Below are 27,447 nucleotides of genomic sequence, written 5' to 3'. Positions count from 1 at the left end.
TGAACGAGACAGTGGGTTTGGTTTGTTCTCTGCTGAAATTAATTTTGGGGGCCTCCTGGCACTGGTGAGATGCAATAACGGAGCTTTCCAGCACACAAGCAACCCTCGTAAGAGAGACACCCACCTCGCCGGGGCGGATTTTGATGTAGAAGTTGCTCCTCTTGTAGGAAATCTTGAGGATCTTGGGCCAGGCAAAGCGGTTTATCCTCAGCCTGTCCCTGTAGATCAGCAGGCCATTGGCACAGACGCCCAGCATGATGTCGATGCCTTCGGAGTCCTGATGGAAGCCAGAGTGGAGGGTTAAGGAAAAGGTAAGGATTAGCGCTCTGCAAGCAAATAGCCCCCCTATTACCGCCTCTCAGTGGGGTCTAGCAGGGTCTTCAGAGCCAGCCCCACACCAGAGGACAGTGTTTGTGGGGCCACAGCCTGGCTGGTAATTTGTATCTGAAACCCACTACAAACGCTGCAACCGCATACCCTCCAGAGCACGCAGGGCCCCTGGGCTGCTACCACACATCACATGGTACTCAGGACCCTGATTGAGATGCCAAGGGGGAGAGGCTGGTAGGAGGGGGACATTCCCACTCAGGACAGGTGGGAGGTTAGGAGAAACACTGTGCTCCGCGGCAGCCTATGGGGTGGAGCAATAGGACCACTCCGGCAGCCGCTCAGCCCGCACAGTGGAGCCCTGTGTGCAATACACTGACCACGTGATGTTTTCGGAAGCATCTAAGTCGCTAAAGAGCCTAAGGCCTTGTCTATGCGAGGTGTCCGCTGTCACGCTCAGGGAGGGGGTTGGAACCTGGTTCAGATGGCATCTAAATGGTCACAACAGGGGCAGGTCGTGGGGTCGGCCCCTAGCTGAAGACTGGGCTCTTTTGTCTTCTGGTATGCCTGCCACAGCTCCTTCGCCTTTGCCTGGCATCAACTCTTGTCTCTGCTGAACCTCAGGTTCACCATGGCCTTTGCAAGGGCAGAGGACACCTCTGTATTCCCGCGGGAATGCCGCAGCGGTGCTCTACATCCGTTCCTCCCCCAATAGGTCGAGCAAATCTAGGACCTCGCTCCTGGACCACACAGCAACTGGGGCTGGAGACAGAGCCAGGCTTGTCCAGGAGAACTTGCAGAGATGGCCGGGAAAGAGGCCTTTCCAAAACACGCTGGGTATACTGAACGGGAGGCAGGCCTCCCAGCACTGTGAGCCCCGATCACTGTTGCAGTGACAGGTGCATTGCGGGCTGGTTGCTGGAGGACTGCTTGCACCGGTTCAGGCACTGCAGCATCCACACAAGCCTTGCGCCGGTAGAACTGTGTTTAGTGGAGGGGGCGAATGTTGCCCTGGGGAGCTGGTTGAACTTTGCCGGCAGCAATGGAGGGTTTTGTCAGCAGGACTCAAGGCTGAGTGAGCACGGAGGCAAGGGCCAGTGGGAACGCTGTCTGGCGTGCAGCAGGCCTAGATGCCGCTTTCTGGACTGAGCCAGGGGCCAACAGGCCAGGACAGGGTTAGCCTCCCCCACCGCTCTGCTCCGCATGGGTCCAAGAGAAGCTAGTTCAGTCTGCATGCCCTTTTCAGCCCTTGGCACCTCTGCTGAGGTAGCTAATGAGGGGACATAATTAGTGCCCATGGGCATGTGTCTCCTGTGAACTGGACTGAGATCCATCCACTGCATTTTCTAGGCTGCCAAACAGCCATTGCCAGCATGGGCTGGATTCAAACATGTGCCTTGTGGGTGAAAACAACCATCCTGCCCCTGGCCTGCTTTGTTCTTGTGAGCAGGGCAGACACTTTCCGGCCTTGTTCTTGGACAGGCCTGGAGGCTCAATCTGCCAGCTGCTGCTTGTAGCACGGGCTGCAGCACACCACTAAGGGCAGCCACACGTGGGCCCCACACCAGCCAGCTTGCTCTGCAAGCACCGGCACTAGAGGGCAGCACAGAGCCGTGGTGCTGGCTCAGACAATCAGGGTGGGCAAGGTGTGGGAGCGGGCCCCAGTGGATGGGTCATACTGTGGGATTGGCAGCGTCTCCTAGCTGGGCTCCAGCTCCGGATAACAGGGCAGCAAGGTCCCCCCTGAGTGCGCAAGGGACTCTACTTCTGTTTGTTCTGGCTCAGATGACACCAACGGCCAACTTCTCAGTGCTGTCACCGCCTGAGAACAGAAAGCCGCCAGAATCCTTGGCGTCAGGGGCGCATGGGCACCATGTTATCCAGAGACCCCACAAGGGACAGGGGTTGGCAGGGGAGAGACGGAGAAAGGACAGGAGGGAGAGAGGGACGTCTCTGTTGTGATCGGGAGGTGGGCTTGCCGCACATCTAGGCAGAGCTCGATGAAAGTGAGCTCAAGTGACAATGGCAGTGAACTCATGGCTGCACTGGGTTAGCGGCTCAGGTTTGTACCAGGCTCTGGGTGGGCAGGACTAGCTAGATCAGCGCTAGCCCATGTTGCAATCGCAGCTCCTGATTGCAGCACAGGCCTGCCCAGAGAGAGGGAGGGAGCAAGGGGAGGGCGTGGAGCTCTGAGGAGAAATGCAGGGAGGATCTCAGGGGGTTACGGTGCCCTCCACCCCCGTGGGCTCAGGCACCTTGGCGTGGTGCAGGTCGACGCCGTACATGGAGAGCTTCTTGGCATTCTCCAGGAAGTGGATCTCCGCTTCACCTGGTGTCATGCCCCTGGGAAGCAGACGGGGAGCAAAGAGAGGCTGATTAGAACCCACCCCACTGCTGCCAGCTACACCCTGCGGGCAGGTGCCTGGTTAGGGGGAATTGTTCAGGAGATGCGCACCGGGATGCTACTAGCAGGGAACCCAGGGCTCCCTTTCAGCTGCGGTACGAGCAGCTCCTTGCGGGATGCAACCCTTTGGATCCCTGCCCAGAAGAAGAGTGGAATGGTGGGGCCAGAGGGGAGCCAACCTGCAGTGGGGTCTCCAGCACCTGGGGGCCATACTTACATGCTGCACCGCCCCCCCGCCCCCCCCCCCCCCGAGTTGGCAGTGCCACACAGGGAGGAGGTGGGGGGTGGGGTCTGCGGGCCCATTTCCCGCTCTCCCTCCACTGTGGGGGCACTGGGGGGCTGTGACGGGCTCTGGTCCCCATGGCTCCCTCATTGTGCCCAGCGCAGGGGTGGAGTGGCTGGAAGGACGCCCTGGCTGCCTGTGACAGGGGGCAGCTCCTCCGACGAGGGCCTGGCTGGTGCCCCTCCCCAGGCCGGCACCCAGAGGCATGCCCTCCCCCCACATCCGCCCTTGGTACGCCACTGCCAACCTGTAGGTCTTGTGCAGCTCCATGATGCGCTCCTCCAGCTCCCTGGTCTGGTTGGGCGCGAAGTGCAGCTCGCTGACGTAATTGCCGACGTGCTCCTCGGAGTCGTAGTCCCCCAGCTCCGCCTGCACGGCGTAGGAGCCCAGCAGGGCATGCGTGACAAAGGAGCATGGCAGGCGCCCCGTGATGATGTCAGCTCGCAGCTGCAGACACAAGTAGTATCTGGGGCAGAGAAGAGGGGTGGCTGGTGAGATCGGGGTGAGGACACAGGGTCATGTTCTCTTCGGACAGAAACACCTGGGTGAGCGCTCCGGGGGGCCAGGCAGATTCTAACCAGCACTGGGATCTGCCCATGGCAGGGAGACCGTCATCTATATGGGGTGCACAGTCAAAACAGCTCAGGCCCATGAAAACAATGCGAGACCATCACTGCGCGCCCCCCACTCAAACACACTCAGGATGGGCCCCCCCCTCCTTGTGCCCCTGCCCTCAGGATGGCCTCCCCCACCTTGGGCCAGGGATGGACCCCATTGCCCATGGCCCCAGACCTGGGTCAGACCCTCCCACCTGATTGCCCCCGCAATACAGCCAGTCACAGACACACATGGCCGGAACACAGTCACACCCGTGTCCTGCACTCCAGCACACTTTACCTCCCAGGACAGCCCGCTCCCCGACACAAAGGCTGAGCCCACCCGACACATACAGGTGGCCACGTCCTACACACGCTGGCTCTCTGGACAGACGCTCTCTGCCGGGGAGGGGAGGAAGATCCCGGGGGCGTGGCAGTGTGCCGAGTGAGTGCCCCATTACCCCTCACCTTGTGATGTCCTCGGTGAGCTGGGCAGGGTCGGGTGGGTAGAATTTAACAGTGAAGGCAAAGTTCCAGGGGCCACCTAGCGAGAGGAGGAGAGAGAAAAAGGGGGAGCCTGTTCCTCATGTGCCTAGGACACGTCCGCCCCCAGGCACCCACCCCCCAGCCCAGGCCCAGCGCGCGGAAGGAGCCTGTGCCTGTGTCCCACCCCTCCCCAACACCCACGGACCCTGGGGCAGGAAGAAGCGAGTCCCCGAGGGCTAGCACCTGAGCGCCCAGAGAGATTAACTTGCCGAGCGTGGGCGGCTCAGGGGATGCGCAGAGACTGCGCTTCCCGCAGACCCTACAGCTGCCCAGCCCTCCTCATGCAGGGACACTGCCTCTGCCTGTTGCCACGGCAACAAGCCCCACATTTCCCAGCAAGGTCCCAAGGTGCACCACCGGTGAGCGCCCCCCACCCTGCGATGTCTCTGCAAGCTGCCGAACGGCCAGCCCTCTTTGCCCCCCGCACTCCTGACCAGCCCAGGATCCCCTGCTTCTCCAACCAGCCCCACGCTGCTCTGCCAGCTCTAGAACCCACTCCTGGCCAACCCGGGCTCTCCTGATCACCCAGCTGGGTGGAACCGGCGCCCCCTCTGGGCGTCACATCCATCCAGCCTAGCCACTCCCCACCCATTCCCTGAGGCAGCAGGGACTATGATGAGGACATGTGTTACCAGCTGGGCTGGATCCTAAGGCACCGGTGTTAGCTGCTGAACAGCGTCACTGCTGTAGATAAGGATGGGGATCCCCACCCCACTCGAGGAGCTCTGCGAGCATCGTACAGTAGCTGGGAATCCAGCTGCCAAGGGCCTGCCCATCTCACCAGCAGCAGGCAGCCACATGCCCTCCGCAGAGGGAGCAGACATCACCCCCTTCGTTCCCTCCATCCTCGCCCACGCCAGGGGGCATTGCCCCTGGCACAGCCACAAGAGATGCAGACAGGAGGCCTCATTCTCCCCCATCTCAGAACAGTTTCCCGCTAGGCTGCCCGCCGACATCAGGGAAGCGACTCCCGATTGACAACGATGTGAGTGAGGGGAGGACGAGACGGGCAGCACTCCAGAGAGATGCCCAGCTGTGTGTCCACTGGAGGGCTAAGGGACAGCAAAGCCATCCAGGCTGTTGCCACAAGAAAGGTCCTCCACAGGAAAGGTGGCACACTTGGTCCGTCGGCTACCAGAGCCCTGCTCTGCATGCCGGCGTGCCCCCTCTGCCAATGGCGCACACCGCACCAGCCACGTGTTCCCCAGTTTTCCCTGGCCTTCCTCTGCTAGGATGTCAGTGGCCCAGGGTTTAGAGGTGCTGAGCAGCATTTGCTGCTCACATGCACTTGCAGGGGCATTCCAGGCTCTTGACACCTCAGAATCAGGCTCCAAGCTTTTTCTCCTGCCGCAGCCTCCACCTTTCCCCTTGCTTCTCTTGCTGCCCTAGGGAAACTGGGCTGCACCAAAGGGATGGCGTTCCCACCAGGGTAAGCAGAACAGGGAGCTAACACAACAGAAAGCAATGGGAGCGGCTGAGGGCTGAGTTCCTTTGAAAGGCTGGCCAGCCTGGGGTACGTTACAGGCCTCACCCACGGGGTGGGATGGCACCTCCCAGCTCACACACTGGGCGACTTACTGCGGATCTGCTTTTTTATTTCCTTGGAGGGGTCCAACCAGTTCTGAAACAAGAAGAAATAGCACAAAGAGGGGCGGTCATGGCTGCTGCCTGGAGGGTGGGGTGGTGTGGGGTGGGGCTGAGTAGGGTGCAATGCAGCGAACGGGCCCAGCAAAGGGATCAGTGCCCCGGCCTTACCTTCTGGCTGTCAGAGTCGCAGAACGTCAGGCCGAAGTAGTCCTTCTCCAAGAGGTTGAGGTGCTCGCACACCAGATCGAAGAGCACCTGGCCTCGGGCGTGTTTCTACAGGAGACAGACAGGGAGAGGAGTTGGAGCCAGGATTCGCATCCCCCTTTTCAAGGAGCTACCCAACAGAACATAGGCGAAAGCAGGACCTGGGGGTCTGCCCCTTGCTTCCCCCTCCCACGACCAAGTGCAGTCACTGCCCCGGTGTTCACCTGGGCTCAGAGACCCCTCTGGGAGTGCCCCTGTGGGCACCAGTCACCCCAAAGGGGACGGGGGGGGCTGGGGAGAAGGTGAAGCAATGACTTCATCACACAGGCATGCTCCCCTTGGCACAGAAGGGCACTGTGCCTTCCAGACAATCCCCTGGGATTATCCTGAGTCAGCATCCAACTCCTCTCCTCTCTCTGCCCCCCTCCCCCCCCCCACCCACACACACACCCTGCTCTTCCTGGGGACACAAACCACATAGCACCAAACACAACCTGGCTCCCTCCCTCAGCACGCCCGCCCCTCAGGGTTTCCCCGAGACAGCCAGTCCCCAGGCCCCTCCCATCGATTCACGGGGGAGATTCATTCCATGAACTGATCTCGCCACAACGAGGCAGCGCAGCTTTAGCAGCTTGGTGCAGAGCTTTAACACCAGCAAATTGGGCACAGTCCACAGATGAGCCCTAGCACCACATTACAGGACAGTGTAAGTGTTCAGTGCTCTAATGTGGGATGTAGCCAGGATCTGGGTGACAGAGACCCACCTAGCTGCTGCCATACCTCCCACTTGAAAGGAACACAGGTGCACAGTGGCTGCTATACTGGATCTGAGCAATGGTCCACCAAGCCAATGCCAGACGCCTGAGAGGAATGTGCAGGGAATTCTGCAATAGCTCACTTGCAGGGGTAGTTCCTTCCTGACCCAGACAGTTAGCGGCTGGCTAACACCCTGAAGCAGGGGGGTTATACCACTTATATTCCTATGTTTATCCTGTCTAATAGTGGGTGTTCTCATTATGCAGTTATGTTCCGTCCTCTTTTGAATCCTATCAAGGATTTGGCCTCTTGCCATCTTATGGCAGTGAGTTCCACAGCTTAATTATGTGGATAGAAAAAGAATTTCCTCTGATCAGTTTTACATGCCTCACCCTCCAATTTCACTGAGTGTCTCCTTTGTCCCTGTAATATGACACTGGGTAAACTGGTGCACCTAATCTACCTTCTCTAGACCATGCATTCTTTTATATACCTTTATCATGTCCCCTCTTATTTATCTCCACTCTAAACTAAAGTACCAATCTTTTCAATCTCTCCTGATGAAGAAATCTTTTTCTGCCTCTAATAGTTTTAGTCTCCTCTCTCTGGACCCCTTCTCTTTCTTCCTATATTTTTTTGACATAAGAGTACTGCAGATCAGAATTTGTTCAGGCAAGGGTATTGGATCTATGTGTTTTAATGTTGTCAGGTGTTGGCTGCGTGTGTGTTCTTTTAGCATGCCATCCCAGCTCTGCTCAGATAGCTGACACAGTAGAGCTTAATTTAACTGCCCAATAAATCCACACAGACCCGGATTCAGTAGTGAAGGCGCCCGGCCAGGTTTATTGTAGGTGAAGCACGGTGCTAGCTCCCTGGATCAATGTCTACAGTTATGCTAGTACATGTATGCTCGTTTCAGTGGACCAGCTCAGTGAACAGCGGGATTTTCCATTCCCCCTAAGGCCAGCCAAAGATACTCCCTTTGAGACCCATTTTTATACATGGATATAAACAAGTTACGTATCGCCCCTCTGACGTTGTCAATACCACCCTTTACCTTTGGTTCAACAAAAACATTTCTCTCCATCATACTGCCATCCTGACCTTATCTAAAAGAAGGGTCAACGTGTTCCTGTTATCTTTGGGGAGTGTGTTTGTACCATACCAGGAATTTGGGGTGTTCTGGTACCACCTTTCTGGAATGTGCCTGTGTGAGTGTTCTGTACCTACTGCTTCTTTAGGAATGTGTGTTTTTGCAATACCAGCTCTGTTCTTGCCGGATTCTGTGAACTTGACAGCAGCTTCACAGCCTGACTTCTGCTAACTTTGCTCTGTAACAGCAGGGCTCAACTACTGCTTTAGTTCAGGCTTCAGGCCTCGTACCCAGCCTGTTATACTAGGCCTCATGTCTCAGGTCTCACTTTTTACTACATTAGCATTGTCCAGAATGCACAACTAAGGCAAAAATACATACGAGGGGAAGGAGAGAGGGGTGAAAAGGGGAAAGAAAGAAATAATAAATACAGTACAAGCCCCTTTTAATAAAGCAATTTCTTTTTTCCCCAAAGAGCTTTTCTCTGAGCAGAGGTCCCTCACTAGCCATAATTACCATTTGCATAGTGCAAAACGTTGCAACAATCTAGGACTTCAACTTGACTCCACTGTGAATGGAATCTCATAAGATCAGAGTTTACTACTGACAACTTCTACTGTAAACAAAAAACAGTAGCAGAAACAAAGGGCAATAAGATACCAGGAGACTGCGGTTCCCTAAGCTACATACAGGAGTAGTATTCTGATGAGGAAACAGCAAGATATGGCATATAATGCAGATATTTGTGGGTGTGCGCTTATGTCTGTTGTTAGGTAAATATTAATCAGAGACACTAGGGAAGGCTGATGAAATCCATGTGTTATGTCAGGGCTTAGAAAAACTCATCTCTCCTGCATTAAGTGATCATTTCAGTTGCTATAATGATCCCTTCTATTTATTGGTTTGTGACAATCAGTGTTTCTACAATAAATAAAAACGTAGTTATTAAAAATGACAGTTAAAGTATGGTGCTGCTGGAGGGCTGAGATCAAAGGAACAAAGATGACTCGGATTCCTTCACTCTGATTGCCAGGCTGCCTTGGGAGACTTAATATTCCCGTCCATCTATGGAAAATTCAAGGCCATGGTTCTTACATTAATTAATCTCCACGCAACAGAGATCTCTCAGACCCATGACATGAACACAGACTGATGTCCTCTCTGTCTGCTGAGCTCCTAGACCACCAGCAGCCACTACCAGTGCTCAAAAAACCCAGTCAAGTGTGAAAGCTTCCCAAGTGAGCATGGATTCAATTTCTGCAGAATCTCGGTTTTTATATTCTGGCTCACAGACAATCTTCCAGACATAAACAAGAGTGTAACTCAATTAAGTGCCATCTTCCTGAGTCTGTAGACTGGCAGCTCCAGTGCCTCTGCTGCTGCTCAGAGCCTTGCGAAGCAGCAGCTGAATGACATTAACAAGAAAGGTCTGTTTCATGGCCGCTGTCCACAACAGGAGGAGAGCAATGAGGGCAGCAAAAAAACACTCAGTTTTATGCCACTATTTATAAGCTGCTTGGGATAACTCCAAACAGCAGCAGATACAGACAGGAGAGCCATTTACAGGGGAGTGGAAGACCTAATAAACAGAGGCTGGGGAGGGGTAGAGAAGTGCAGTCACCCTACTGTAGTGCAGCAACCAATATGCTCTCTACTGCCTCACTCTACTGCAGGCAAGCAGCAAACACCACTTCTGCTGAACTATTTAAACTCAAGGCACACTTAACAACCCTCCCTATAGTCCTGGAAAGAGGAGTCAGGCGCTCCGGTGACAAGAATACAGTTTATCTGGCTAGCAAGGCTGGTGACTAAGTGGACATTGATGCCTGAAAATCTCACACTGTTAAAACATTCACTTTTCTGTGAACTTTTTCATATTGTTTAAAATTTTTCAGTTTTCCACCGAAACAAAGCAAAAAGAAAAACCGTGTTTTGATTTGATGCAAAATGAAAAAACAATCAGTGTACAGATTTGGGCATTTTCTCCCCCTTTCCTTTTTTTTCTTATTTTCCCCTTTTCCAGAAGAGGAGACATGGGGGGTTGACAAAAATAAAAACAATTGAAAATTTGTCATTTCCGTTCAAATCAAAATGATCAATTCTTTTATAATTGATATTTTCTTTTCATTTCAAAAACTTCAGTGACAAATTCAGAGGAAAATTTTTTTTTTTTCATTTCTTTCAAATTTTTTCACAGAAAATACTGGGTTTTGGCCAGCCCCAGAGATCCAATCCCAGCTTGGGCAATGACTCGCTCTGTGGCCCCAGGAGAGTCACCTCCCACCTCTGTGCTTCCTTTTCCTGTCTATAAAATACTAGGGGCAGCGGGGGGTATTCATACTGACCTAACTCCTGGGATGTGGTGGGGTCCGCCAGCTCAGGGCTTCCAACCTCTTTCACAGTGGGGACCACATCTCTATAGAGAGATTGCTCATGACACTGGCCTCCCATCAGCAACCACTCAGCCCCACCACCCCTCCCACTCACCATCACACCTGCCCCCACCACACCCCACCGCCCCTCCCATTCACTACCATGGGGACCCCACCTCTCCCCCACTCAACCTCCCCTCCTCAACTAATTACATGGGCCCCACCTCCCCTCCCAGTCACGGCCACAAGGATCCCAACAACCCCTTCCCCCTTCTCCCCCCCTCCCCTCCGCTCTTTGTCACCACCACTCAGTGACAGCTCTGGCAATTTCCTGCAGTATCCTGGACTAGCCTTACTGAATTATGTTTAGATGCTATTGTGGTACGCCCACCTGCAGAGGCTCGCACATACAGGTTCAAGATGGATTCTCTAGAGAGTCAACAGATGAAGAAAAGACTTCTGGATAAACAGCCTGAGTTTAAATGGACTCAAGGCCTTCTTTCTGATCCAGCAAATGCAGATCCACTTCCTGGAGATTGCCAAGAGCCCATGCTGAGGCTTCGGTGATCCCTGGTAAACTCATTAGCATGCGTGTAGGTTCTTGTATTGTTTTAACGTGTTTTCTCTGTAACGCTTTACCTTACAAATAAATGTGCTTGCTCATAAAGAGCTGTGGGGTAACTTACACTCATGGCAATTCATAGCTGTTCATTGCCTCTGATGAGAAAGGCAAAGCAGGCCTGCTTGGGCAGTCTGACTTGTTGGGGAATTCACAACGTAGGCAGGGGACTGTGCCGCCTGGAAATACCCCAGTCAGGAGGGAAAGAGACGCAGGTCTCCGCCCAAGAGCCAGGAGCCTGAGTGTGGGTGCCCTTAATGGACCACAGAGAGGGAATACAGAACTATGACATATCACCTGGATCCTGCTTTCCCCACAAACACTGGACTCCACCACCCATCCCAGTCACTATCACATGGACCACACCTTCCCCCACCAGGAACGCTGTCTGCAGCCATTCACTCCATCTCTCCTCTCATTCACTGTCACACGCATCCTCCTTCCCCCGTCCCCACAACCACACGACCCTGCCTCTCTTCCCATTCGCCATCAGGAGGCCCTGCAGACCACCTCCCCTCCTGGACCGTCCCTGGAGAAATCGCAGCTCTGGTTCACCCAGCAAAGCATCGGCAAAGAATTGACATGTGCTTAGCTATCGCTCAAGGCAGCGTAGCAGCTGGAACGGAGGAGAAGGAACCAGCACCACGCGACCGGCCAGCTCTCTGCAGACCACGGCGAGAGCACCAGTGGTGTTCATGTCTGCAAAATGCTTGGGATGTACTAAACGTATTCTGATACAGCCCCCCCCCCCAGGGGGTCTTCTGAGCCTGGGAAATGCTGAGCTCCTGTGGCTCCCACTGGAGTCTGTGGGGAGTCTAGGGGAAAGACTCAATGAAAGCAGTCCAGGGAGAGGGGAGGCTGCAGTGTGTGTCAGGGGTGTGCCTCTCCCAGTCTAGGAGGTTCTGCCACCCTTGCTGGGTAAAAGAGCCACCCTCTGCCACCCCAGACACGGCAGACGGCTCCGCTGAGGACACCTGTCCTCTCCCATCTCTGGATTTGTACACAAAGCCTCAACAGGGTCCATCTCAGCTGTCAGCCTTCCAGACGGGGCCTCCCTCTTTGCTGCTAAACCTCCCTGAGAGTCTCCGGTGCCCTTTCAGCCCAGACTGGCCCCGGATTTGGCGCTGATTTCCACAGCGTAGGCTCATGCAGGTCAATGGGCCTCACGGAGGCTGAATCAGCAGCAGAGGTGAAACCAGCACTGCAGCTGACACAGCAGCCTCCATGAGGATCTTTAGGCCTGTCAGCAAACAACTCTGAGAACCGTGCAGAAAGGAAGGACCAACGTTCCAGGCTACATGCTAATGCCAGAACCTGGAGGCTGCATTGGCTGCTGTGGTTCTGCCCACACCCCCTTCTCTGTGCTGGGCCAATCACACTCTGCATGCCACGAGAACTCCCTCCCTCTCTAACAAGGCCAGCTGCTATCACAGTGACACAGCTTCACTCACTCACTCATTCTCTCTCTCTCTCACACAAACACACACGCACACACCCACACTTCATTTTCACCATGATACACAAATAGCAGGCAGCCCCTGCATAGAAATACATGAGTCAGACTGACATTCTGACCTCCTTCTTGTCCATGTGTACACAGACGTGCGCACTTGGGGTGCATCTATGTCTACGTGCAAGTATATTTCTGTTATTGACCCAGATGGCTCTCACAGTGCCTTGGGTGCCTTAACGAACCAACAGGCAGAAAAGGCTTCCAGCAAGGCAGTGCTCTGTTCCAAAGGTGGGAATCAGAGGATGGGGGATGAGATACATAGCTGGCTTGTTCCAAAACTTATGTGCTCATGTATCTGCATGCAGGTGCACAAATGTGTGTCTCTGCATGCATGTCTGTGCACATGTCTCTGAAAGTGTGTCTGTATGTGTCTATCTGTGCATATGTACTCACGTGTCTCTCTCGTTGCACATGCATGTGTGTCTTTGTGTCTTTGGGTGTAGGAGTGGGAACATGTACATGTGAAAACATGTGTCTTTATATGTGTCAGCCAATGGGGGGGACAATACTGTGATTGGACAAGGAGCCCAAGGAGGGAGACTGGGACTGGGAGCCAGTGAGGAGGGGAAAGGTAGGCAGGGAGGGTGCGACTGGAGACAAGGGGGAAGGAGAGAGACATAACACATGAGGCACTGGGAAGAGGGAAACTAGAGCAGGCTGGCCAAGGAGATTGGGGCTGGGATGAGAACTCTGAGGCATGGAGACTAAGATTGCTAGGTGAAGAGAATGGGACTGGGACGAGGAGCCAGGGAATAGAGAAGAGATAAGACTGAGACAGGGACAGGCTGGAGGGGATGGGGCAGGAGGGTTTCAAGCTCGGAGGAAACAGGGAAACAGGCAAAAGAGTCTGTGCCCACCAGATCGCATTTCCCTCCGAAGCCTGGAACGCAACCCAAGCTTCCTGAATTTCACCATTTCGCTGCTATCAGCAAATAGGTGAGAAACCCACTGGCAAAGTGTGTGTCTCATCCCCCATCCACATACAGGATGACAACCTACCAGTGCTATCAGTTATTCTATTAGCTCAAGCAGCTGGATCTAAAGGTTCCAATCCTGCTGATGACTCATGTGGATGTTGATATGATCCCACATGATGGAATTTCTGTTTTTTCAGTTTGCCTTTTTCAAAATCTACATCCAAAAAAACTATGTTAAAGGAACATGCTTAAGACTGCAAAGTCAAGCGCTCAGAAGTTAGGAAATGCCAGAATTATGGTTGCCTGTACCATTGTGAGCATGTATTATGATAGTCGGCAGTTACACAATCACAAATATTTTGGCTGCAGGACCCCTGCTTCATGCCACAGACAGGATGGATCGGCGTGTGGGGATGAATCAAGGTTATTAGTGAAGGCGACTGTTGTCTGTAGGACCGTTGTTTCAGTTGCAGAAGTTGGAAGACGTGAGGCGAACAAGATAGGGGAGAGTAGGAAGTGAAAGGATGGGTCTCAGTTGCATGCTGCCCTGGAGAACTGGATTCTGTTCCTCCCTCTGCCACAGAATTCCTGTTGGGCAAGTCACTTAAGCCAAACTTGTTGGGGAGGGGGCCCACTAACTGCATATTCTTCATTTTCCTGATGCCTGATTGAGAGCCTGCAGTTTGATCTGCAGAGCACACATAGCTGTAACTGGAGTCAATGGGAGCTTTGCTTTGAACACCTGAAGCGCTTTAGGAGAGAAAGTGACTTACCTTACAGTAAGTGGAACTCTTCAAGGTGTGTGATGGTCCCTGTCTGCATTCCACTGTGGGGTACACATGCGCTCTATGTGCCTGGAGCTGGAGGATTTTGAAAACAGTGTCCATTGATTTACACATGCATCCTGGATCACCTCATGGCCCCCACCAGGGGGATCAAGGACAAAGCGGACCAAGCGCCTCTCCAGTTCCTTCTCCACCGTGAATCAGAGAAGATTCAAAGCAGGGGGGGGATGGAGGGCAGGTAGTGAAATGAAGAAAGGGGCCACACATCTCAAAGAACTTCCCGTTACTATAAGGTAAGTAACTTTCTCTTCTTCGAGTGCTGGTCCCTATGTGTATTCCACTGTGGGTGAGTGACAAGCAGTACTCTTGTCTGAGGAGGGTGTGATGTTGCACAAGATGCATCAGAGGGGGAGTTCTGTACCAAGGCACAGTGTCCAGCAAATAGGGACTGAGCACCACTTAGAGGCCTTATAAACATCCAGCAGAGGCACCTCTTGAAGCGACACCATACGTGTTGCTTGCACTCTTCTGCAATAAGCTCTTAGTCCATGAGGAGGGGGAAGATTAGACAGCGGATAGCAGAGCAAAAATAGCCTGAAATCCATTTTGATATTCTTTGAGAGGATACGGCTTGATCCCTGACTCTCTCCACCACAGCAACAAACAATAGGGGATTTCCTGGTTGTTTTTGCTCTCTGAAGGTAAAAAGCTAAGGTTTGCCAAAGGCCGAGGGAATGCAGCCTCCTTTCTTCTGAAGATGTGTGAGGTTTTGGGAAGAACAGGTGAGTGGATAGACTGGCTCAGGTGAAACTAGAGACCACTCTGGGGGGAGGGGTTAATTTAGAGTGTAAACATAATGAAACCTTCTCCTTATGGAATATAGTGTAAGGAGGATCCACCACCAGTGCCCCAAGTTCACCAACCCTTCTGGCTGAAGATGGCTAGCAGAAATGCGACCTTCATGGATAGGAGAGATATGGAGCAAGAAACTAATGGTTCAAAAAGAGGCTCGTGAGTACTGAGAGAACAAAGGTTCAAGTCCCATTGAGGAATAGGCCTTTTTTATAGGCAGAAAGGTTCTGATTAGGCCTTTCCAGAATCTGCTAGTCAGAGGGCGTGTAGAGACTGAGTGGCCCTGTGATGGCAGATGGTATCCACTGATTGCTACCAAGTGGCCTTGTAAGGAACTGACGGACAAACCTGCTGTCTTCAAGGAAAGGATAGAGTCCAGAACACGGAGAATATCTGTGGCTTTTGGAGAAATACATCTTTGATGCATCCACATAGAGAAATATTTCCACTTGGCTATGCAACATTTCTGGGTGGAATCCTTCCTGCTATGAGAAAGAATGCTCTGTGCAGCTTCAGAACATGGTTGCCCTAGGGACAATGCCAATCCAGAAACCAAGCTCTGAGATGAAGTGGCTGTGGGTTGGGTGCCAGATCTTGCCATTCCTCTGAGTCAGGAGATCAGGAACTGTAGGAATAACCATTAGTGCTGGAGACAACATATGTAGGAGGTTTGGGAACCAAAACTGTCTGGACAAGTTGGGGACAATGAGAATAACTCGTGTCCTGTCCTGCTGAATCCTGTGCAAAACTTGAGGTTTGAGCTGTAGTGGAGGAAATGCATAGTTCAGATGATCTGACTATGGAAGGAGCAGAGTGTCACCTTGTGAGAGGCAACCCTGGCTTCTGGAATGGTGTATGTCGCACTTCCTGTTTCGTTAGGAGGCGAAGAGGTGGAGGTCCCCCATAGAGTGAAAACATTGTTTAGTGCAGAGTTGTGAAGCTCCCATTCATGACCAACCACAAAGTGTCTGCTGAGAGTCCATTAGCACATTCTGGTTTCCTGGGAGGCAGACTGTGGACAGGGTAATCTGATTGCTGATGCACCAGTTCCACCGCTTCTGCACACAGGGGGCAGATCTTGCTCCTCCCTGACTGTTCATGTAAAAGATAGTCATGATGTTGTCCAACATTTTGAGGGCACAGTGACCTTGAATGAACAGGAGAAAGGATTCGCAAGCCCTTCAAACTGCCCATAGCTCTGATGTGCATCCTTGAGATGTTCAGGAGCCTTGCTCTGTATGGTTATTTGTGTGAGCTTCCCGTCCCAACAGGGATGTGTCGATAATGATCCTCCTGTCCGGTGCAGAGGTGAGGGAGGGAATGGCAATGCAAACCTGATGGGGATTCTTCCAGCATGACAGAGATTATATCACTGGTGGGAACAGTCACTACAATGCTCATGGATTGTTGGTCTGGTGAGCACACAGTTTGAAGCCACACTTCTAGGCAATGAATCTGGAGTCTTGGAAAAGGCATGACATAAGAGCATGAGGCCATACGGACTAGAGAGACAGGTCTTGACAGGCACTCTAGGGTTGGTTATGATCAGGTCTAGGATAATGTTCATAGGCTGAACCATGTCTCTCGGCAGGGAAGCCCATACTGTGATGGAATTTAAGGATGCCCCAATGAAGTTCAAAGTCTGTGTAGGGGTGAGATTGGAGTTTTCGGCACATACTCTGACCTCCAGGGAGGAGAGGAGTTGTAGCATTGGTAAAGTCATGCTTGGTGTGACCTGGTGACAAGGAGCCAATTGTTGAGGTAGGGGAAGGCGGTGAAACCACGGTGTTGGATATAGGTTGCTAAGATAGAGAACACGTTAGTAGAGACCCAGGGGGTGGTAGCAATGCTGAAAGGGGATGGAGCTGACTAGGAATCCGGGAAAGCATTCGTGAGCGGGATGAATGTCCATGTGAAAATAGACATCCTTCATGTCAAGAGCTGTAAACCACAGGCCTTTTCCCAGACATGGAATTTGAGATACCAACGTGACTTTACGAAACTTGAGTTTGTGAACAAAGCGGTTGAGGTGGCGGAGGTCAAGAACGGGTCTCCAACCGCCTTTCTTTTTGGGGACTAGGAAATGTGTTGAATAAAAACCCCTCCCTTGGTACTGAAGAGGAACCTGCTCTTTTGCCCCTCACTGTCAGAGAGATTCTACTTCATGTTTGAGAATGTTCTCATGAGAGCAGCCCCCGAGGAGGATTAGGGGGACAGGGGGTAGGGATGCAAACTCTACTGCACAATCAGAATGGATGACACTGATCACCCATCTGTCCATTGTTATTGCACTCTATGTGTTGACAAAGAGTGCTAGACAACAACCAAAGGGTTGGGAGGTGTTGGACTCAGTGGTTTGCAGCTCTCATGCTCCCATCAAAAATAACATTTAGCCAAGGGCTGGGATTGGGATACGGAACCCGTTGCAGAAGGTTTGGGGAAACAGGTCTTTTGAACTCTCTGCCTCTTACAAAGTGGCTTATAAGGTCTTTGGTGGAAGAACTGCTGAGCCATTGGTCTAGGCTTGTATTATAGCTGGTGGAATTTTCTCTTCAGGGCAGGTGTACATATTTCCAGGGAGTAGACAGTGGCTCTGGATTCCTTTAAAGTGTGTAAGGACCCATCCATCTTCTGACTGAACAGATGAGTCTCATCAAAGGGCAGGTCCTTACTGGTGTTCTGAACCTCCCTGTGGATCATAATGGCAGCAGCCACTGCCCCGGAAGCCCTATTAGCTGCATCTATTGTTGACCGGAGAGCGATCCTAGCAACCATTTGCCTGCCTCTATTAGAACCTGGAAACAAGCTCTGTCCTGCTGTGGGAGACTGTCAATGAAGTCCACAGGTTCTGAATAGTTCAGGAAGTCACACTTAGCCATTAGTGCTTGGTAATTGGCTACTCTGACCTGCAGACTAGAAGAAACGACCTTGCTTCCTAGTAAGTCAAGATGCTTGCCCTCATTATTAGTCGGGACAGATCAGGAGCATTGCTGCCTAGATCACTCTGCAGCAGCCTGGACCACTAAAGAATTAAAAAGCAGGGTGACAGAACAGAAATTCCGCCCCCTTGGCTGGAACATAGTACCATTTCTTTGCCCTCTTCGGATTACGGATGCAGGTAGCTGGAGTATATCAGGCTGCTCTAGCTGGCATCAGGACGGCTTCATTAACCGGGAGTGCTATTCTACAGGAGCCAGAGGACTGAAGGATGTCCAGGAGCCTGTGGTGAGGATCCTGAACCTCCTCAAGAGGAATCTGCAGCTGCTGCAATTCTGCCAAGGAGTTCCTGGAATTGTTTATAGTCACCGGGTTGGGGGGGGGGGGGAAAAATATGAGTCACCACCTCATCTGGCAATGAAGACAGCAGTCTCGTTGGTTCCTTCAAAGGGCAGGGAAGGGTGAGTCCCTAGCAGACCAGACCGACTCTGCAATACAGTACTGGTCCGCCAGTATGGCCAATAGGCTGAGTTGAATGGGGGCTGCAATGGTCCCCAAGACATGGGGTCCCAACTGTTCCAAGGCAGATGATGAGGTGAAGATTGGTCCCAAGCTGGCCCAGGTCTTCTGACCAGGAAGGTGTGTCTTGAAGGAGGAAATAACTGTTCATTGGGCAGTTCAGAATCTCCTGATGAGGTGAAAACCAATTCCAGTTCCAACAGCGATACCAGCAGCGCCACTGGAGGGAAATCATAGCCCAAAGATGTCATGGGAGACAGATTCCTCTCAAAGGCTGGAGTCACAATCTCTCTCAAGAGGGAGGGACCCAAAGGAGTGGGAGACTCCGGGTCTTGGCAACTCAAGATGTCCTCAGAAGGAGCATAGGTCGCGGCTCTGTCTGCCGCGAGGGGTCCTGTCTGCCTGAACCGCAGCAGAGACAGTTGCCACAGTTGTGGAAGACAAAGGCTGAACAGTGGGTGACCAATGCTCTCTGGCAATTGGTCTTCATCTTTGCCAGTGGATCCTGGGGTTTGTGCTTGTGTGGTACCAGAGGCAATGGGGCTGGCAGATCATGATCTGGTGCTGATGGAGTCCTGGATTTGTGGGCTTTCTTGTCATGCCTCTGAGACCTAGGAGGTACTAAGTTCTTTTGGGCTGAGCTAATGCTTGGTTTAGGCAGGGCCAGAACCGGCTTCTTAAAAGTGGGTTTGGAAGAAGAATAGCTTCATGTTTATGAGAATGCTCCCTGCTCTCCCAACGGGACCCTGCCAAGGGATCTGTGGGGCTAGACTCCCTCGCTCCCGAGTTGGATCTCATGGCAGGAGGCATTCTCCTTGCTGAGTCAGGCCAACGTACTGGGGGTCCCCCAGCCTGGGTCTGATTGCAGCCTGAGGGCCTTTTCCATTAGGTGCTTCCTAAGGCAAAGGTCCCACCCTTCCCAGGTACGCCTGGGGAACAAAGGGCAGATACAGCACCTTGTCGCGATGTGGGCTTCCCCGAGGCAGTACAAGCAGCATTGGTGGTCGTCACTGGGTGAGAAGGCGTGCAGGCAGGAAGCACAAATTTTGAAGCCCGGAGTGCTGGGCATAGTCTAGTACCCAACAGGAGTATGCGGGGCAGGGTATTCTCCAGGTCAGGGAGACTGACTGACTAACTAACTAAAAAACACTAACTCTACCAGATAAAATCCATTTACAGATATCTAAATATACTCACAGAGAAAGAAGAAAGCCGAAGCATCAGACATCGGAGGTTTCGACCTGGATCATGCTGTATGGAGAAGGAACTGGCCCGGCAGTTGGTCCACCCTGCCCCTTGTCTCCTCAGTTGGAGGCACAAGACGAGCCAGGGCACACGTGCAGACCAACGGACGCTGCTTTCAAAACTCTCTGGCTCTGGGCACTTGAAGCGCATGCGTACCCACAGTGGAATACAGCTAGGGACTAGCTCTAGAAGAATGCTAAATACTCTGAAAAATGAGGTCCCACGTGTCTCAAACTGGACACCCAACATTAGTGGATACCTTTGACTTTAATCTCTCTGTGTCTCAGTTTCCCATCCATAAAATGGGGATAATACCCTCTCATCTCACAGGCGAGTTGTGAAGATAAATTCATTAGTGCTTGTGCAGCTCTCATACACTGTAGTGATGAGCACAACAGAAAAGCCCACGCAGAAACGATTAATTCTGGTTTTTGAGCAGGGTTGGAACAGTGGGCAGTAAACAAGGGCTGGGGCCTCACACTGAAGAATGAGGAGACAACAAACATGGAAGGTCAACTCACTACGGCTACATCTACACCAGGGGTTCCCAACCTTTTTGGCTCGAGGGCCACAGATATCATTTTTACAATCCTGAAGGGCCACCAGTCTCTCCCAGCAGGCCCTCCTCCCCCCACTGCAGTCAGATGGAAGGAGATCAGCGAGGAGGCTGCCTCTTCGCTGATCTCCCATCTCCTGGGCTGCAGCAGGGAAACTGCACGCATCCTATAGCCCTGTGCATCCCATGTGGGTCCCTAAGCAGCGGCTCCCTTCTGCAGCCAGGGTGATGGGAGATCAGTGCTCCCCTCCCTCTGGCTCCAGCAGGGACCCCAGCACCCATGGACCGAGGCGCAGCGCTTTGCCATGCTCCCTGCTACAGCCAGGGGGAGGGGAGCGCTGATCTCCCGTCCCCTTGGTTGCAGCAAGGAGCCTGCACTGGTCTTTTAGACCCACGGAAACGCGCTGCACCTGAGTTCTTAGGCAGCCGCTCCTTTCTGCAGCCTGTGGGAGGGGAGCTGTTGGACACTTTGAAAGCCCCTGCAGGCCACTTTTGGCCCCGGGCTCACAGGTTGGGAACCACTGATCTACACTTTGGGCTAGGGCCCATGCTAGCACTTATCAAGTGAGCGTGAGCAGAAACAGCAGAATATCCACAGTAGCACGGGTAGTGGCAGTGGAGCCATGGCTTAGCCGTGCTGAGTACATACCCACTAGTTCCAGGCAGGTTTATACGTGGCTCAGCTGTGCCTCGACTGCCGCTAGCCATGCTATTACAGGCACACGCTGTGATTTATACTCACCCCAACTCAATGAAAGCTAGCACGAGCACGTATGCGTGGGCAGGGATTACACCTCCAGCTCACAGTGTAGACCGTAACCTAAGTGAGCACCATCCATCCTGTGCAATGAGTGAGGCAGGGGTCCAGTGGAAAAAATAGCCTGTGATCATGTAATTAGAGACTTTATCATAATGCATATGCATGAAGGGGACAAATTAAGGCTGCACAGGTAACCTTTACTCTGGCATTTCCTAACTTTTGATGGCTCGACTTTGCACCCTTAATAATGTTCTTTTACTGTAGCTTTGTGTGCGTGTGAGCATAGGTGTGTCTATCTACCTACATGGGCGACAGTGAGCACGAGTCTGTGTGTCCGTGCCTATCCACGCGTTTCTCTTTCCCTCCTGAGCCCAGACCCTGTTTCTGTTTTACACCAACCCTGGCAGTTGGACACGCATGGCAGGGGCCATTGATTTCTGCATCTGACATTCTAGTGTTGTGAGAGGGACGAGGCTGCTATAGTTCAGCCGTCACCTTCTTCCCCGACCACGGATCGCTAGTCACGCAGGTTGCCATGCTGCAGTGGCAGGCCTGTCACTGTTACACAGCCTGAGGAGTGGCCCAAAGCCAGGGGCTGTCTAGACCTCTCACCCTGAGAACTGCTGCCATGTCCTAGGTGCAGGGGTCTAGATTCAGCCAGCTGCTGGCCAAGAGCAGGGAGCAGCCTCCCCATCCCGCGCAGCCTCTGGTCTCCTCTCACACAGCTACAGAGGGGGGGACGGCCACACCTTACTCCTGCTGAGCTGCCAAAGCTTTTCTCTGGTACAAAGCAGGGTCGACCTCCCACTATAAAACCACCAAGGGAGTCACAGATCACAAAGCCAGAAAGGCCCGCTGTGAGCATCTAGTGACGCAGGCCGTAGGACTCCCCTGAATTAAATCCTGTGAGAACTAGAGCATCTCTTTCAGAAAAACATCCAAAACTTGGCAGTGATAGAGAATCCCGCCCAGACAGTGCAGTGGTTGGTTACCTCCCTGTTAAGGATGAGAAAGTGGATGATGGCCAAGCAGGACCACGCTGAGAGGAGAGACAGAGTGACACAGACAGACCCGTCCCAGTTACTCACCTCCACTTCGCATTCATACTCGGAGGCGTCAAGCAGGGTCACCCTGCAGATGGCACTCTTGAGCTTCTTGGCAGTTTTCTGTGGGGATTTCTGGGTCTTGCTGGGCGTGGTTTTCTCCGACAGCCCATCAGTTTCGCTGTAGTCCTTCTCCTCCAAGTCCATGCCCTGGAGGATGGGAAACACGCGTTACCCTGCACCTGCTGGGGGGTCTGGCCGGTGCACCCGGCAGTGCCACGAGCGAGACATGGGGTCTGGGAGCTATCGCAGGGTGTGGCGCGCTGGGCCGGTGGGAAGCAGAAGGGCTGGGAGCTGCACTGTCCTCACACTGGCTGATCCAAAGAGACCTCTCTGGCTTTGGGCTGCACCGAGGGGCCTGGAGAGATCCCTGGGGGGAGAGAGGAGGCTGGAAAAATCAGACCAGGGTGGAAGGAATCCCTCCCTCCCAGGAAATGGAAGCTGGCGGGAGAGACCACACCACCCCTCCCTCCTGTCCCTCACTGTGCATGAGGCGACGGCAGCGCTTTGGAGTCCCTGCTGTCCTAGCAGTGCTGGGCAGTGGTTCTCATTGGCACATGCCAGAGAAGAGGCATTTTCAAAGCCTGGCCCATACACCACCATGGCACCTGCACCCCCATGCACGGCTGAGCCCAGCCGTCATTCACCAGACGCTGAACCCAGTCGCTGAACTCTCTGCGGCGCATCACCAGTCAGCTCTGGGCCCAGGGCCTGCGCCGACTGGAGGTTTGTAAATAGGCAGGTGCTGACCAGTATGCTGAGCGCCATCAAGCTCTGCAGACCACCTGCCCTCCAGGCTAGTTGGAGCGTGCATGATAGTGCCAGTAGGTGCCAGCCCAGTTTCGTCCTGCCGCCACTCCGGGCCTCGGGGAATTGGAAGCACAGCCTCTGAAGGACGAAGCTGGCTGGCATCTCCTGAAATCAGGGGTTGAGGTCTGCAGTGGCAGGAGTCTCAGTGCAGAGCTTGCTCCTTGGATTCTCCAAGAGATTTCTGGTATCTCCCTACCTGCCCCAAGCATCAGAAATCAGGGCCGGGCTGCAGACAGCAAAGAAGGGTGTCCAGCAGGGAGTCCCTCAGATACACCACTGCTGATCAAAATAACCCCATGGAGTTCAGAGGGGTCAGTGTGCTTTGGCACGGGTGTATCTGAGATCAGAATGCAGCCCTACACCCATTGGCACTCAATACACAGAAACTGCCTCCTGGCAAATCCTTCTGGGGCTTGGGTCACGCACTTGCCGATGCCAGCTGCCTGACGCTCCCCCAAAGTAATGTGCTGGGCTGCGGACAGAGGCAAAGCTCTGCTCAGGATGGGATCTGTCTGCCCCGCAGCAGCGGGAAAGGCACATCCCTCACAGTGTGAGGACTCGGTGCCAATCTCAGGCTCAGCGGCCCCTGTTGCATCCAGAGCCCCCTATGAGGACATGACGCAGAAACGGACCCTCAGAGCCACAGCGTAGCTGCACTGCAGCTATCCCTGGGAGGTGAATGGCACCCTGACATAGCGAGCTCCCATGTCTCCTCCCCAGATGGGGATTCAGATCTAGATCAAATCCTGGCTGCTTGGTGTTTGCCCACATCACGAGACGAGGGAGGAAGCCAGATCAGTGCTCTCTGGAGACTAGCATTCAAGCTCTGCTATGGGAACGTTTCTCAACCTACTCTCTCCTTGGCCACATGGACCAGGGAGCTTTCCTCTCACCTCCAAGTCTGAGCCAAGGCAGACTGAGAGGGTAGGGCTGGGGGCGCTTTTATCACCGCTGCCCATGCAGTACCTGTGTGGCTCAGGGTGTCAGGCACCCTTCACAAGCGTGACACGCTCACCACCCCGAGAAGCAACTCTTCCTCTCCTGCGTCTTCTTCCTCTTGTGGCTTTAAGCAGCTTCCAAGGCCGGACCAGCCAAGCCCAGGGCAAGCAGTGAGGACCTCACCATGTGGCCGCCGGAAGCAAGGCCGCTCATGGAGATGACAAGGGGGCCCACAGGAGCTCTGACTGCCATCGCCCCAGATGCATCTGCTCACCAGTGACCCACGGCTCTCTGCAAATCCCCTGCATTGTATGTTTGCAGATCCGGCAGCCAAACTCTTCTGCTGCTGCTCTCTGTTATCCTAGCACAGAGAGGCTCTCGGTCCCAGCACTGGGGTATGCTGGAGTGGGCCCAGCATTACACCAGTGTGACTGAGAGCAGAACGTGGCCTGTGGCCAAGCACAGGAGAAGGGACTGTGGGAACTAATTCTACTGTAGGGCTAAATGGCTTTTTCTTGGCAGCTGATGCCCAGCATGCACTGTGCGCTTCCCCTCCACCTGCTGCAATTAGCAACTCTCCTGGTTTTGCTTCAATTATTTACCGGCTTGGAAATACTATTGGCAATTTTCCCCTGGGCAGGGTCCGGACTGTCCCTTTCCATTGCAGCAGGAAAGACCCTACCTCCTCTGATGACACAACTGCTCTGGCCATGGTAATTGACTCAGTGGCCTGGGTAGACGTTGCCTCTGACAGAAGCCAAGACTCCCCTTCCTATGTCTTAGATTCCAGGTCCCGTTATCAGGTCATCACACTTCCCCTGTTCCTTTCCCCCAAAAAGAGACCCAGGGTATGTTAATACTGCAAGGCCAAGTGGGACTGCAGCTTGGGTAGAGATACCCCCACTCGCTCTAGGCACAGCTCAGCAGGCTAACGAGCGCAGAGTGATGCTACCCAGCACTTCCGGACACGAGGAATCCTGCAGCCAACTGAAACTGGATGATTATTTTGGTGTCTGATGAGCCAGGCTCAATTCTTCCATCCCGTGTCTGTCTGGCAGATGGTCAGGTCAGAAAAGTGACCCTGGGAAAACGACACCTGTGAGCTCCACATTAATTCTCCATCACAGACGTCCACACTGAGTTATCTTCTTCTGCTAGTAGGGAGATGACAGTACGGCCGGGCAGCTCAGCCAAGTGCGATGGAAATGGAGCTCTGCCCCTCCTGCGTCAGACGTCCCCTGACGCTGCTGATCCTGGGTTCAGGATCTAGCTGGGAGCAGGGCTGGCAGCGGGAGAGGTAGAATGACACAGAGCTCCCTCCTCCACGGCTGAACTCGCTTTACCAAGGGGACCGAGAAATCGTCCTCAACAGTAAAGTACTTCTCGAGAAGGCCTCATCTGTGTGCAGAAGAATGGGCTTGTCGGAGGAGCCAGCTCCCTCTTCTGGCTCAGCTCAGGCAGCAAAAAGCAGCAGGAGGGAATCCCCGGAGGACACGGCGCTAGATAGCTGGCTCCACACCACTCACGCCTTTCCACTCCACTAGAGGGGTGTCTGGGGTGGGGCTGGCGAACACAGGCCTTCTACTGCAGCACAGGTCGGAGCAGCCCTTGGGCAGCTTTCAGTTCTGCCAGGGGTTGCAGAGGTTCATTGAGGCACATGGCTACTTGCCGCCCTCAGCCCTTGACCCTGCTGCTGGGCACTGGGAACTTGGCAGCTGCTCAGCAGCACCCTGTTTCCTGCACGGTCAGGTTCCTTTGGGTGCCCAGCTCCTCACTCTTTGCCTGGGGCTCCCAAAGCCATGCCCCAGTGCTGGGCACCATCAGCCCCAGAAAGGCCCTGCTGCTCTGGCCACGGGCACTCTGCTGCAGGAGGGTGGATGGAGAGAGCGATGCTGCTCTAATGGGGAAACGAAACACATGGCCCCGAGTTTGTCAAGTGACGCCCATCGCATAGAGCCCTGCAGCGCTAGCCCCTGTGGGGGTGACCCCACCACACCCCTCTTCCTGTGCATGGAGCAGCCCGGATCTATTCGGTTGCACAGCTGGGGGAGCCAAAGCAAAGGCAGCTGCGGCTCAGCCCAATCTGGCACAGATCAGCTTCTGCGGCCCTCTCCAAACCCCTCTGCAGGGCAGGTAAGCAAGGGGGTGTGGTGAGCACACACCTCAGGAGAGCCAGCACCATCAGGCTGCCCCAATGTGTGGGCGCTTCTGAGACATGCACTTCCTGGAGTAGGTCTGAGCCCCGGCACAATATGGGGGCAGCACGAGAGGCTGCCGGGCTGAGATCCTGGGGGCCAGCTCCAGGCTGCATGGTATCTCTGTGTACAGTGGCTGGATGGATGCACTGGGCACTGTCTGGTGGCAGCTGGCTTGTGGGAAGTTAATAAAACCGCTGCTCATATCCTCTGTGCCATCCTAGTGGCAGAGATGTGGAGGGGGCCGGAGAGACAGATGGCCCATCCAGGCCCAGTGGGTCTAGCTTATCTCATTCTGCAGGGGTGCCGCCTTTATCGGCAAAGTGAAAGGGGCCAGATGATGCCAGCCTTGGAGACAAAGGCCTCCACAGAAGAGATGCAGCACAGACAAACTTCTCCCCGCCACCTGTGCAAGGAACCTGCCCTGGAGAGACCCCTCGAAGGAGCTCAGGCTCCATCTCCATTACCTCACTCTGCTGAGAGCGGCCACCGACGGGGTGGGCACCTGCCCCGTGGGACCAGGCAGAGTCCCACCCAATACCGAGCGCTCGATCCCCTGGGACCGGACACTGACTGGCACTTCCCGGCCCACCCCCCGCTCACCGGCTCTGCACTTCTGGAGTCAGCGTGGGCTCCAGGCTTCTCGTTGGCCTCGGCTTCCTGGTTGTTGGCCGTGGGGCCGGGGCTGGTGGCCGCCGTGGTCGGGCCGGTTGCTGCTGTCTCCACCTGCTGCTGCGGGGGCTCCTCCTGGGCGTTCTTCACCTCCAAGTCTGGGCCCGTCTCTGTCGTCATGGTGACTAATTATTCTGCAGCTGCATAGGAAAGGACAGGAGAGGAGAGAGAGAGAATTACATGCCATCCTGGCCTTTGAAACCATCTCCCCAGAGCCTTCAGGGAGGCGTACGCCCAGCAGCGCTAACCATCGCTTGGTTACAGCCACACCAAGGGCTTCTGAACTTGATGACACTTTGCATGGTGAACGAGCCCGCTGTCCGGGCACCCCAACAGCAGCCTCGCAAGCCTCCTATCCTCACAGGCCCTGCCAGGCCCAGCCTCTCCCTGGAGCTGCGCCCCATGGTGGACGGACAATCATTGCCATAGTCTTGATCGGTTACCAGCCCACAGAACAGTGCAACCATCACACTCGCCGGCATTCCCTGGCGCCGCCCTCCTTCCTGGAGCAGCTGATCCTGGAGGTCAGTACTGCAGGGAAGGAAGGTGGGGAGACCTGCAGCCAGCATGCAAAGAGCAAGTGTGGGGAACACCTGACCGGCCCAGGGCCCTGCTGACTCGTTAATCACTTGGAACAGAAAGAAGAACCTGAGCTGGAAGGGACTCTGGGACCAGCCCCTGGGCACAGGGAGAACCCGACTAGGATCCTATGCTCTCCTGCAATGGACTTTCCTTCTCCCTGTCCACACCAAGGTTTCTGTGACATCCTCCTGTGTTGCTCTAGCACTGATGTGAGCCCCAGGGGAAGCATTAGGAAAGACTGCTGCCAGCAGGGTGGTTGCTGGGTGTACTGTCTG

General features: G+C 54.0%; 1 protein-coding gene across 12 annotated transcripts in view; it reads right to left on the bottom strand.

The window, feature by feature from the left end:
* The window catches only part of EPB41L1 (erythrocyte membrane protein band 4.1 like 1), a 154,594-nt gene that overhangs the window by 39,051 nt on the left and 88,096 nt on the right, over positions 1-27,447 (bottom strand). For all 12 annotated transcript variants that reach the window (XR_010921026.1, XM_067554429.1, XM_067554428.1 and 9 more), the window contains 8 exons: positions 26,522-26,730; positions 21,960-22,124; positions 5,912-6,016; positions 5,735-5,777; positions 4,079-4,154; positions 3,262-3,480; positions 2,583-2,670; positions 125-277 (listed from right to left, as the gene is read on the bottom strand). Coding sequence is in view for 11 of the 12 variants with exons in the window: in XM_067554429.1 (XP_067410530.1) it covers positions 125-277; positions 2,583-2,670; positions 3,262-3,480; positions 4,079-4,154; positions 5,735-5,777; positions 5,912-6,016; positions 21,960-22,124; positions 26,522-26,710 (1,038 nt within the window). In the remaining variant the exon portion in view is untranslated. The remainder of the gene's footprint in view (positions 1-124; positions 278-2,582; positions 2,671-3,261; positions 3,481-4,078; positions 4,155-5,734; positions 5,778-5,911; positions 6,017-21,959; positions 22,125-26,521; positions 26,731-27,447) is intronic.

Source organism: Emydura macquarii, unplaced genomic scaffold, assembly GCF_026122565.2.
Source record: "Emydura macquarii macquarii isolate MOO-44397 ecotype Brisbane River unplaced genomic scaffold, CSIRO-AGI_Emac_v2 contig_1483, whole genome shotgun sequence".
Classification (NCBI taxonomy): Eukaryota; Metazoa; Chordata; order Testudines; family Chelidae; genus Emydura; species Emydura macquarii.
Note: the sequence above shows the minus strand (reverse complement) of the source record. Positions and strands in the feature narration are given on the sequence as shown.